General features: G+C 35.8%; 1 protein-coding gene across 1 annotated transcript in view; it reads right to left on the minus strand.

Annotated features, from left to right (window-relative positions):
• Positions 1-12,670, minus strand: part of MIB1 (E3 ubiquitin-protein ligase mib1) — a 95,315-nt gene that overhangs the window by 4,136 nt on the left and 78,509 nt on the right. The window contains exons 11-12 of the mRNA XM_051211991.1: positions 9,977-11,020; positions 7,590-8,328 (exon numbers count right to left, since the gene is read on the minus strand). Of these exons, the coding sequence (XP_051072126.1) occupies positions 7,590-8,328; positions 9,977-11,020 (1,783 nt within the window). The remainder of the gene's footprint in view (positions 1-7,589; positions 8,329-9,976; positions 11,021-12,670) is intronic.

The following is a 12,670-nucleotide window of genomic DNA, read 5'->3' on the forward strand; positions in this document are numbered from 1 at the left end:
AGATGTTAGCCATCATTTTAATTATAAGAGTTAAGAAATTTGTTGGACTCCAACTTTCAGAGTCTCTTCAGAATTAGTACAACTGTCTTAAGATATCTTTGCAAAATATTAGTCGTATTATTGTGTGCAATTGTATTTCTGTTCCAGTCAGCAAGACGCTTATAAAATTTTTGAAGCATTTCTGAGTCCGCCAGCTTCTCATTTTCGCAGTCAAAAATATCTACGTATGAACTCCCGTTGATTCGAACTAACGTGATGAATGAAACGTACGACACTACTATTACTTCTGGGTTTTGTTTACTTTGTCCCAATAAATAATTATCTTCATTTGATTTTCCCAAGATGTAATTTTGGATTGATTACTACTAGTATTGTCAATAATATGATGTTTTTTAGATGGTAGCATCGTTTGTCCAGTGAACTAAGATACTATGGTTTTTCGATTAAATTTGAGATGAAATGTTCAAGGTAGTTTTGAAGATAACTCAATGAAGAAAACAGTCCTTTTGAAATCGATTAAAAATTTCGGTGACGATCGATTAAAAGTGAATATGTATAATAAAAGCGTTATAATTAAAAAGTTTCTTGATCGAATCATTCAATAGACAGAACACAGGGGCACAAAAAATAATTCCTATTTACAACACACTAATGGAAAACTGTTCTCATCCATATGACAACTGTATTATTGTCACTGGTCATTACTTAATTCAATCTTAGTCTCATTACCAATTAATGCCACCAAACGCCCTGGTATAGCCGGAGGTGGGGAGAGTTAGCTCTCCCTCTCAAAATGCTCTCACATGGTCACGCGTATAAAACCACTGTCACGGAAGCCCTACTCATTACCTTCTCGCGGCAAGGGTGTTGCTTCCGAAATTGAGAGGGTGAAAAGTAAGTGTCCAGAGCTTTAAAAGGGTTGGTGGATATGGAAAATCCACGTAGAGGAGTTGGAAAACCCTGATCACAAACCAGTGGAGCAAATTGGCTCCAGGATTCTGAGGGAACAAACGGCGTATGAACCATATTATTAGTCACCAGCTACCATGGGACCGCATTTTTTAACATTCCTCCATTGTCTTGTGGATCAGACCTTTAGGTCAAAGAATCGGAGTGTGACTTCCGAAAAAAACCCACCTGTTTCAGTTTGGGCAACCCGGACAGTATTCCAGCTTTAACACAGATCAAATGATTTGTGTGACGCAAATATACATAGTTGGTGCCTCCTTGTACTAATGTTTATGGCTTTGAATAAATAAATAAAGGAAAGTATTATGACATTATGCATAAAAACGCCATGCTTAATGTATTATCTGATGTCAAGCAACTCCGTACTATAAAAAATTTGCTCAATTGAGCTACAAATATTTACAGGATTATAATGAATAAATTTTATTTCATTGCAGTTTCACATTTGAAGATTTCAAGTGATTTTTTGTTTATTTCATTATAGTTTTCATTTGAACATTTATGACCATCTAAATATACTTACAATGAACGTTATTATGATTAATATTATTATTTTGTAATGTAATATATAATGGTCTTTCCCTGTTAAACAGATAAATGAATGTTGTCAGACAGAAAAAGAGGATAGACAAAAACCTTAAGGCATAGATTATTTTCGTTGAATGATAAAATGAAAAAAAAACTGAGAAAAGAAACAATTAATGATATGACTGATTAAATTGTGAAAGCAAATGATCTATGCTAAACAAACTTTATCAATAATTTTTGTGAAAGCTTAATGGTTTATGTAGAAAAAATAACCCGAAAATGTAATCGATAATGTGTTTTTTTCTGAAAAGTAGGAATCGCTTTTTCCGTAATTATCAGTTTAGGGGTTGTGGAGACTGTTAAGTTTTTGATTGAAATCATGAGTCAGTCGAAGCTAGAGCACCATGGAAAGCCTGGAAGCACTGGATGGCCGTTTCGTCCTAGTATGGGACTCCTCAGCAGTGAGCATCCACGATCCCGCACCCCTCGAGATCTGAACCCAGGACCTATCACTAGTGACTAGCTTCGTGAGAAAATTCTCGGAGTTCTGGTGAGAAGCCGTGACCAGTGAAGCTAATCCATGTCGGATAGAAACAGGTGTCTTCCTCAGTACAATGGAAGGTGGCCGCGCAATTTCGTGGATTGGTTGAGGTTAGACATTAACGCTATTGGATGCCGGCTCAGTGATCTAGCTGGTTAGGCGCCTGGCGAGGGACTGATAGGTCCTGGGTTCGAGATCGTGGATGATCACTGCTGAGGAGTGTCATACTAGGACGAAACGGCCGTCCAATGCTCCAAGGTTTTCCATGGTGGTCTGGCCTCAATTGACTCATGTTTTCTATAGTTGTTTAGAAGAAAAAGAAGATCAAGTTGAATAAAACCAGATCATTATTAAACTCATATTTTATTTTTATTTTTATTTTTTGAAATTGTTTAAATACTGTAGTCTATCTTTTAGATTTAAATAATTTTTATTTTTAATGAATAGGATCTAATTGATTGATAAATACATAAGATGAAAATGATCTATAATAATAATAATAATAATAATAATAATAATAATAATAATAATAGCAGTTTACTAATAACTAACAAATAGAGATGTAGCCTAGTAGTTTCGGCATTCAATTTTTAACCAATAAGCCCGAGATTTGAATCTTACTTGCCTTACTTACTTACTTACTTACTTACTTACTTGCTTACTTACTTACTTGCCCTTACTTACTTGCTTACTACTTGCCTTGCTTACTTACTCTTCACTTACTTACTTACTTGCTTCACTACTCTTACTTACTTGCACGCTTGCTTGCTTGCACTTGCTACGCACTTGCTTCCTACTTACCTTCACTTGCTTCGCGCGCCTACCCCCCTCACGCCACTCTTACTCACTCACTTACTCACTTCACTTACTTCACTACTCACTCTACCTACTTGCTTGCTTCTTACTTACTCACTTCTTACCACTCTCACTTGCCACTCACTGCCACTTGCCACTTTACTTACTCACTGCACTTACCTACTACTTACTTACCCTATCACTTACTTGCTTACCACTACACCTGCCTTACTCCTTACTTACCACCACTTGCTCGCACTTGCGCTTGCTTCCCGCACCACTTCACTTGCCTTGCTTCACTTGCCTTGCTTGCTTACTCACTTGCACTCACTTACTCCTCTTGCTTGCTTGCCTTGCACTCACTACTTGCCTCGCGCTTGCGCTTGCTTGCACTTACTTTGCTTGCCTTGCTTGCGCTTGCTTGCCTTGCTCACTCCTTGCCTTGCACCTTACTTCACCACTTGCGCGCACTTACACCACGCGCTTGCTTGCTACTGCGCGCGCGCGCCGCGCGCCACTTGCACTTGCACTTGCTTACTTGCTACTTACCTACCACTCACTCACTCACTACTTACTCATTACTACTACTTACTTACTACCACTTACTTACTTACTACTTACTCACTTCACTTTACTTACTACTACTTACTTACTTACTTACTTACTTACTCACTTACTTACTTACTTACTACTACTACTTACTACTACTTTACTTACTTACTACTACTTACTTCACTCACTTCACTCACTCACTACTTACCTCACTCACTTACTCTTACTCACCACCACTACTTCACTCACTACCTACTTACCACTTACCTACTACTTACTCACACTTACTTCACTTACTTTACTACTTACTTACTTACTACTTACCACTTACTTACTACTACTTACTTACTTACTTACTTACTTACTTACTTACTTACTTACTTTACTTACTTACTTACGCCTGTTACCCCTCATGGAGGAGCATAGGCGGCTCACCGTTATTCTCCAACCAACTTTGTCCTGGTCAATCCTTTCCAGTTTTTTCCAGTTGTTATTCACCCTATTTATTTCTTCTTCCAATTCTTGGCTCAATGTGTTCTTCGGCTCTCCTCTTTTCCGTTTCCCCTCAGGATTCCAAGTTAGGGTTTCCTTCGTGATGCAGTCTGATGATTTCTTTAATGTGTGCCCTATCCACTTCCAGCGTCTTTCCTTAATTTTCTCCTCAGCTGGATGCTGGTTTGTTCTCTTTTACAGTAGGCTGTTGCTGATCGTATTCGGCCAATGGATGCTGAGTATCTTGCGTAGACAACTATTTATAAATACTTGAACCTTTTTGATGATGGCTGTAGTAGTTCTCCACGTTTCAGCTCCGTATAGTAGAACTGCCTTGACATTCGTATTGAAGATTCTGACTTTGATGTTGGCAGTCAATTGTTTCGAGTTCCACATATTCTTCAGTTGTAGAGATGCTGTCCTTGCTTTGCCAATCCTCGCCTTTACGTCTGTATCTGAACCTCCTTTTTCATCCATGATGCTGCCCAGATGGGTGGTTGAGTGTCCACCTCTTCCAGAGTTTCTCTATCAAGTGTGATTGGGTTGGTGTTCTCCGCGTTGCATTAGAAGATCTTGCTTTTTTCTTTGTGTATGTTGAGGCCTACTGACGCCTTTACATCTGCATCTGATCCTTCTTGTTCATCGATGATGCTTCTCAGGTACGTGAAGGATTCTACAGCTTCCTTAGTTTTTCCATCAAATGCGACTGGGTTGGTGTTCTCCGTGTTATAGTTTAGGATGTTGCTTTTTCCCTTGTGTATGTTGAGGCCCATTGATACAGAGACTGCTGCTACACTAGTTGTGTTCATCTGCAATTTTTCGTGTGTATGGGATAGTAGGGCTAGGTCATCTGCGAAGTCCAAATCTTCTAATTGAATCCGAACTGTCCATTGTATTCCGTGCTTTCCCTCAGATGTCAAGGTCTTCATGATCAAGTCAAACACTAGAAGAAGGAGAAAAGGAGGGAGTAAGCAACCTAGTCGAAGTGTTCCACTCACCTGTTACTCTGTTCTTGAATCGTGGTTTTTATCTTGCCTTCTTTGTCCTTGACCGGTCGCTCTGGTTCACCATATTTCCCTGTCAGCTTTTTTCATCGTGTCATATAGTCGTTTCATATTTCCTGTCTCATATATTTCCACTGTCGTTGCTAGGTCTTCCACGTATTCTCACTTGTCAGCTTTAATGCTCTTCTTCACTTGCTTGTTTGATCCTGTGTATTCAGCTTGCGCTTTGACTTTATCTGTTCTTGTTTGGCTGTTGTTAATTGATATCTTCTTGTTCTTCCTTTGCTTGATCTTGTCCAGTGTTTCTATATAGATCCATCCCTTATGATGATGCTTGTTGTGGCCCAGCACCTCCTGACATCTTGGAGTTATTGTTTCTTTGATCCCTTTCTAGTTTTTTCTTCATAGTAGTTTCTTCTTCGAGTAGATATTGTAAGGCTTGGAACCTGTTGTTTAGAATGATCTTGAATTGATTGAGTTTTTCAGTATCTCGAAGGAAGACTGTATTGAACCTTTGTACTGATGTTTGTCCAGCTGTCCAATGCTTAATTAGCTTCAATTTCATCTTGGGTACAACCAGGCGTTGATCTGAAGGTATCTCAGCTATTCTCCCGTTTATCACGACTTCCATTGACCTTGTGAATTTTTTACTGGTGCAAATATGATCTATCTGGTTCTCTGTGGTGTGATCCGGTGATATCGATGTAGCTTTCTGTATGCGCTTGTGTGGGATTATTGTGCTGCCTATAACCAATTTGTTGAACGCACATAGATTTGTAAAGCTCTTCTTATTTTCGATTCTCTTTCCCAGTGCATGTCGTCCCATGAGCTCTTCATATTCGGTATTGTCCATTCCAAATTTGGCGTTTATGTCTCTTGACGGGATGGTCAGGTCCTTTCCTGGGCACTTCAGTACGACTGATTGCAGACTACCGTAGAGATGATCTTTGTTGTCGTCGTCGCTATCATTGGTGGGTGCATAACATTGTATAACATTCATTATGATCCCCTCCTTCTTTGTTTTGAAGGATGCTTTGATGACTCTGGATCCGTGAGATTCCCATCGTACAAGTGCACCTCGTGCTTCTTTGAAGAGCATTAGAGCAGCTCCCTGAGTGTGTGGGGTATTCTCCTCCTCGTGACCGGAGTACAGCAGCATCTCTTCCGTACCTAACATTTGCTGTCCAGCTTGCGTCCAATGGGTTTTACTGACTTCGCGAACCACCAAGTTGTATCTCTTCATCATCGCTGCTATTTAACTGGTCCTCCCGGTCTCCCACATTGTGCGGACGTTGTTGCTGCTCTTGTTGTTAGAAGGGGCATCGGCCTTGTGACTTTCGAAGAATCTCGGCTTTCATCTTGAGGCATCATAATTCTTCCTTCAACTCCCAGTGCAGAGTTTAAATGGTTTAATTTGTTTATTCTGGTTAGCGTTTTTTTAGCAAGGTTGTTTTCTACGTCATAAAAGTTTACATTCGAAAAAGCAATGAATGATTTCTGTTTTGTTGAATAACATGGATTCTTGACTTTAATTTCTTATTCTCGAAAAGATAATTAGAAAATTTTGGGTGTTTTTTACATCATCTATAAGCCTAGTTTCCTATTTATTGCTGAAATTTCAATGTTTTACCTACTCTACTTTTACTCCAACTGAACCAATATTGACAGACATATTGAAATTCACAAACTCTTTTCCGCATTTTCAGATCAATCGATTCTTTAAAAAACATGACGTAATTATTTAAAAATAAGTGTAAAGTTTTACTATTACTCTTAGTATCTAAAGTATTTTTTCACCATTAAGAGTTAAATTGAATTACTCAAATTTCTATTTATTGATTTTCTTTTAAAGCATTGTTTCAGCTCTTTGAGAAGAAATTAGCATAACTACTTCTCATAAATACCCCAAATAAATTATGTATTAGTATCATTAGTGTCATTAGTGTCATTACCAAGGTGTTACTTCATAGTTTCGAATAAGCTTAGCATTAAATAGACTATTAATAAATAAAAACAATGATATATTTGTAAGGTTTCAGTGATTAGAAGATTAGATTTCTGACGTTTATTAACTTAGTGCAATTCACTTCTTCAAAGAACAAAAGTAAACAACAAATTAATTTAAATGGTTAAGATCATGAGTCAGTTGAAGCTAGACCACCATGGAAAACCTGGAAGCACTGGACGGCCGTTTCGTCCTATTATGGGACTCCTCGGCAGTGCGCACTCACGACCTCGCCCCTGCGAGATTCGAACCCAGGACCTACTGGTTTCGCGCGCGAGCACTTAAGTGCAGTGGTTAATTAACCACTAGACCACTGAGCCGGCATCCAACGGTGTGGATTAGTTGAAGTTAGACATTAACACCATTGGATGCCGGCTCAGTGGTCTAGTGGTTAAGTGCTCGCGCGCGAAACCAGTAGGTCCTGGGTTCGAATCTCGCAGGGGGCGAGGTTGTGGATGCACACTGCTGAGGAGTCCCACAATGGGACGGAACGGCCGTCCAGTGCTTCCAGGTTTTCCATGGTGGTCTAGCTTCAACTGACTCATGATCTTAACCATTGAAATTACTACAATCTCCACAAAACCCATCTGAAATTAATTTAACTCAAGTTTAAATTGTATGAGGGAAACAACGCAGAATACTTATAGCAGGTCTGATCATGTTAATATTGACATAAGTGGATTTATTCTGGAAAATAACTTACATGAAACTAATTGATTCTGCACTAATTGCATGTCTGTTTGAATATTAGTTAAAACAGAGTTATTTGTTGGTAGTATACTTGTAATATTTGATGCGGTTGGATTTAATTCAGTTTCGATCGAATTACAAGAATTCAATGTAAACGGATTTGAATTGTGTCTAAGAGCAATTGTAGTCGATTGATTATTCACACCGGAACACGCTACTAATACAGGACATAGTGACTGAACTGCATTATCACACATGGGACAACCATCTAAACAAATGCCTCCAGTTAATAAATCATCTAGTAAACTTTGCATTTTATTTATCATCGATAACAGACGACCTAGTGGTACATTACGCCATAAATTTATATCATTTGTTCTATTAACAGATGAAAGTGATGACGTTGAAGGTTCTGTGGAAAATAACGGGTCTAATTCATCAATGTTTGAGTTCATGCTAGATTGTGTCGTAGAGGTAGCTGTTGGAATTGTTGACGTCCCTGATGGCAATGATGCTGATATATTTAGTAAATCAGTATTGTTTAAAGTAGTATTGTTAGTTGATGAAGTTTGGTTCCTATTATCGATTACATCTTCCTCTTCTTCATAAAAGCTAATATCACCTGTAATTTGATGAATAATTTCCAATTGTTGTACTTTACTTTTTAGACATGATTTACACCAAAGCATATGATTACATGGTCTAGCTAAAACGACACCATTTGATAGATTACATTCACAACAAAGTGAAAACTAGAATAAAAAATGAACATGATGAAAAGAAGATATTGATTATTGGGTCAAAAAAGCGATATTTTAACAATGTTATATGATATAAAACACTACAATAAACAGTCAGTCAGTATGTCAAATCTTTTTGTCCATTGTAAGTAAAATAAACAATTCAGTTGATAGTTTGCTTAAGTAATACTGTTGATCTGGCCACATTAAATAACAAAATGACTGCTTGACAATAAAGTTGAAATAAAAGTAAACTTTTGTGAAATAACAAGCTTTCTGAATACTTTATCTGTAGAAGTAATCATGAAATGAAGCTAAACATGGGTGACATTTGCTTAAATTACAAGCATTCTTTTGTGCAGAAATCACCCTAACTACTAATGTTTGTAAAAGAGAAAGTTTATAATAGTTTAGAAAAGAAGTCTGATGAGCTTAAGCAATTTAGGATGAAATGCGTAAAATTAAAAAATATGATTTATGACTAGGAGGATTTAGTAACCTCTTGAGAAAATATTCGTACTAATTTGTAGACTGAAAGTAAAAAAAATTGTCTGAAAATTTCAATAAAGGAATATTGGTCATGGATGATTAATGAAAATAAGTTACATGTTTTCATTCGGACCAGCTAAAATCCAAGTTAACCGATGATAAATAGTTTTTTTGCAATGAGCTCTTCACCCTAGCTCTACTTATAAATGGTAGAAATAACACGAATTAGACAAAATTTTGATTGAGAATTATAGTGCAATCCACGATGCGAATTTTGTCTTATATGAATCTCGTCGGATGGATATGCTTGTTTATGAATATCAAAGAGTTAATACAAACCCTTAAGAGTACTGAAAATGAATATTAAAAGTTTTAGATTATTATTGCCCACATTAATTTAATGAATTCGAGGTTAGTCAGGAACTATAATAAATTATATTGCGCAGTATAATTTCGCACTCGAAATATGAAATGTAGGCATCTGGTTTACCTGTTTATGCCCTCTGTCATCTAAGATCTACCAAGTTAAAACTGACTGAAACCAGATATTAAATTTCGGTGTATAAATCAGAAATTTCACCATGCTGTTTGTTATATTCGATATTAACTAGATAAGCAGTTGGTCAACAATCTAAAACAACTTCATTTCTATTTGATGTAGGCGTTGATGATGGCCTTCAAAATTACAAGAAAATAATTAAAATCCACCAATCTAACACATATATTTGTTAGATGGCATAAAAAGTATGGTCAAATAATAATATCCAGTTATTCTAGGAACTAAAAAATACGACACAACAAAACCAGTTGTTCCAAGTTAATTATTCAGAACGAGAATCCGATACCGCAGATTTACGAAAGTAAGGTCGATATGATTACATATTTTATGCTAACATAACTGTGCTACAAAAAAGGTGATATGTAACAATAAATTCTCAATATACTTATGATAAGTTTAATACTGTTGTTCTGAAGGCACAGTATTACCATAAAAAGATGTGTATTCTTATCTTTTAAATTCAGATATGGGGCTACCTGATAGTTAAATCTGTTGTTATAAATGTGTTACTAATTTCCTGCATACACTGATTGTTCGATATTGTATTTATGCCTAACTGAAAATACTTCAAATGAAACCTTTCTAAAGTATAGAAAATAGCAGATAACTCACTTTATGATATCCAGCGATTCGTTGTCTGCATAGAAGACATTTTTTAATCAAAGGCGTACATGTTTCACAAGTGATAATATGTCCACATGGTAGTATGACTGTAGCTCGATTCCTCTCAGAGCATACAAGACATTCACGCCATTCCAGGTCAATATCATCAAGTGTAGGTGGAAGCAATGCATAAACATTAGAGTGAGGCATATTATTACGTAAGTTATTTGGTTCAGGAATAAATTGATTTTCAATAGCAAATGGCTGATTTAAAGAATTTTCATTTCCTTGATTTATTAGTGGTGATTGTATAACAAAAGAATTATTTGATCCTACAACTGAACAACTTGGTAATAAGTCGGCTGGTGGTATTTGACGGTTATCAGTTTGGAAAAATGTTTCAACTAAATTCTCTTCATCACTATCACATATAGCTGAAAGGAGTGGGGAATTCGGTCGGTTAATATCATGTCTAGGACTACGATTAATTGAATCAGTATTTGAAGGATAACATTTAACGAAATTTAAAGCTTCTATATGACATTGTTGTAGCGCTAACTGTAAAACTGGATCTCGACATTCACGAAAAACATCTGTGACAAAATTTTCACTAATTGATTCCGTAGTAACATTATCTACATTGTCTTCTTCTGCACTTTCAGAATTTATGGCTCCTAGGTGAGATGACCATGATTCCGCACCTATCGCTGAAGCTAAACATGCAGCAATAAGTACATTGCGTGGAACACCTGTTTCTAAAGTTGCCTGTATTGTAGATTTTAAACGACGACATAATGCACTTGGAGATACCAAATTTAATGATTCAGTTGTAGTATTTCTATGCGGTTCATCGTCAGGATCGTTGTCTATTTCAATTAACTGTTCTTCATAATTATTTCTATTTGAGTTGAGTCGCAATTTATTTATGCCACTAGACAGTATTCCAGTTGAAGTGGGCGTTAGTGCAAGTGAATCAGCCATTCGAACTAGAAGACGTGCCACCGATGCGAGAAAAGGTACTAAAGCGACATCGAAACGTCGAACATTTACATTCTTTTTAAAAAATATTGGAAAATAATAAAACAGAAGAAGAAAATGAAAATTCAGTTTGGGATAAATAAATAATGATATTACCAGATAATAAATAGTATTCGCGCCTCAAATCTTTTCTTATGAAAAATAAACATCAGTAAGCACTGTCCATGATGAAACCAACTAGTTCAGTAGTTAAGTGTTTTCAATCAAATATAAAAAGTAAACAGTAGCCTGTAATAAATTTTGATTCTTTCAACTGTATTTATAGCATTACATCACCAATAAAAAATTCCGTACAATAGTTGAGTATCGAGTATGATAGATTTATAGTAAGTGCTTTTGTTGAGATTAATTTTATCTGTATATAGTACATGTCATGAATAGGTCTCAGCTGATGCACCAATTAAAACTAAAGGAAACTATAATATTACGAGACTTCATAAAAATCTATGAATCCTCTGTGCATCGGACCTAGGTCCTTCTGGTCTTTGAGATAACCAAACCAATAGGGCTACTGGGTTAATAATAAATGATACTGATTTTCAATCTCTTTTAATTCGTGGTAAAGTGAAACAATTACATAACATAATTGATGACAACTGTCTTATTCCCAAAATGTCTGAAATGAGGTGCGATATGTGTATAATTAAACAACAATCCAGTGGTTATAATGACTAAGTGTTCACAATGAAACTTAAAGCTCTTAGGTGAATACTGATGAGGAATTCCGTACTAGAAAGAAACATCTATCTAGTTCTCCATAGTATTCAGTGGTAACCCAAACGAGATAATTTCACGAAGAACATCAACTGAAAATGTATATTTAAGTTTCAAATTGGTTACGCGCAACATTTACTACTTTATTATAAAAAGAAAAGTAATGAATAAAAATCAAATTACATATAAACAAATTGAGATGATTATCGAAACAGTCATTACAGCAGATAACAAAAATGATGTAAGTACCATCACTTTGAAATTACTTGTTCCGTTTCTGAAAATATATGATTAATTGACAGTTACACTTGTATTAATTGATTGGACAATGTGTTTACACTTTAGACACGTTTTACTCATTTGTATCCGTGATGATTTACTTTCAAAAATCTGTCAACGTTTACATTTTAAAAGATCGAAATTTCCCATATATTATTTCAGACTATTTTTTTTTTACAGAAAATTCATTGAATCAATGATTTCATCATTCAAATCAACAAGTGTAAGAATTTCTGTGAAAAAAAAATCTTATTTGGAAACTCTTCAAAAATGTCTCTTTTAGTTTTTATTTATACTTTCTTTTTTTTCTAATATACTAAACAACACAAAATCAAGCATCTTAAGTTATTAAACACAATAAGGATTTATAGAAACACTTAAATGTTTGTATAAACATAAATTCTTTGAGTATTGTGAGTTGCGGAAATTTATAGAAAAGATGTAGGTGTCTGTTATTAAGAAATCAAAATTTCGATAAACCAGTCAAAAAAAAATTTACAGATGAAATCAACTGTTTTATAGTATTAGTATAGGGTTGTAGAGATTGTTATATTTCATTGAAATCATGAACCGATCTAAGTTCGATAACCATTGTAAACCTGGAAACAGTGGGCGCACGTTCCATCTTTGCATGGGGCTACTCAGAAGTGAGCATCCACGACTTTGAAATTG

Source organism: Schistosoma haematobium, chromosome ZW (genome assembly GCF_000699445.3).
Source record: "Schistosoma haematobium chromosome ZW, whole genome shotgun sequence".
In the NCBI taxonomy this organism is placed as follows: domain Eukaryota; kingdom Metazoa; phylum Platyhelminthes; class Trematoda; order Strigeidida; family Schistosomatidae; genus Schistosoma; species Schistosoma haematobium.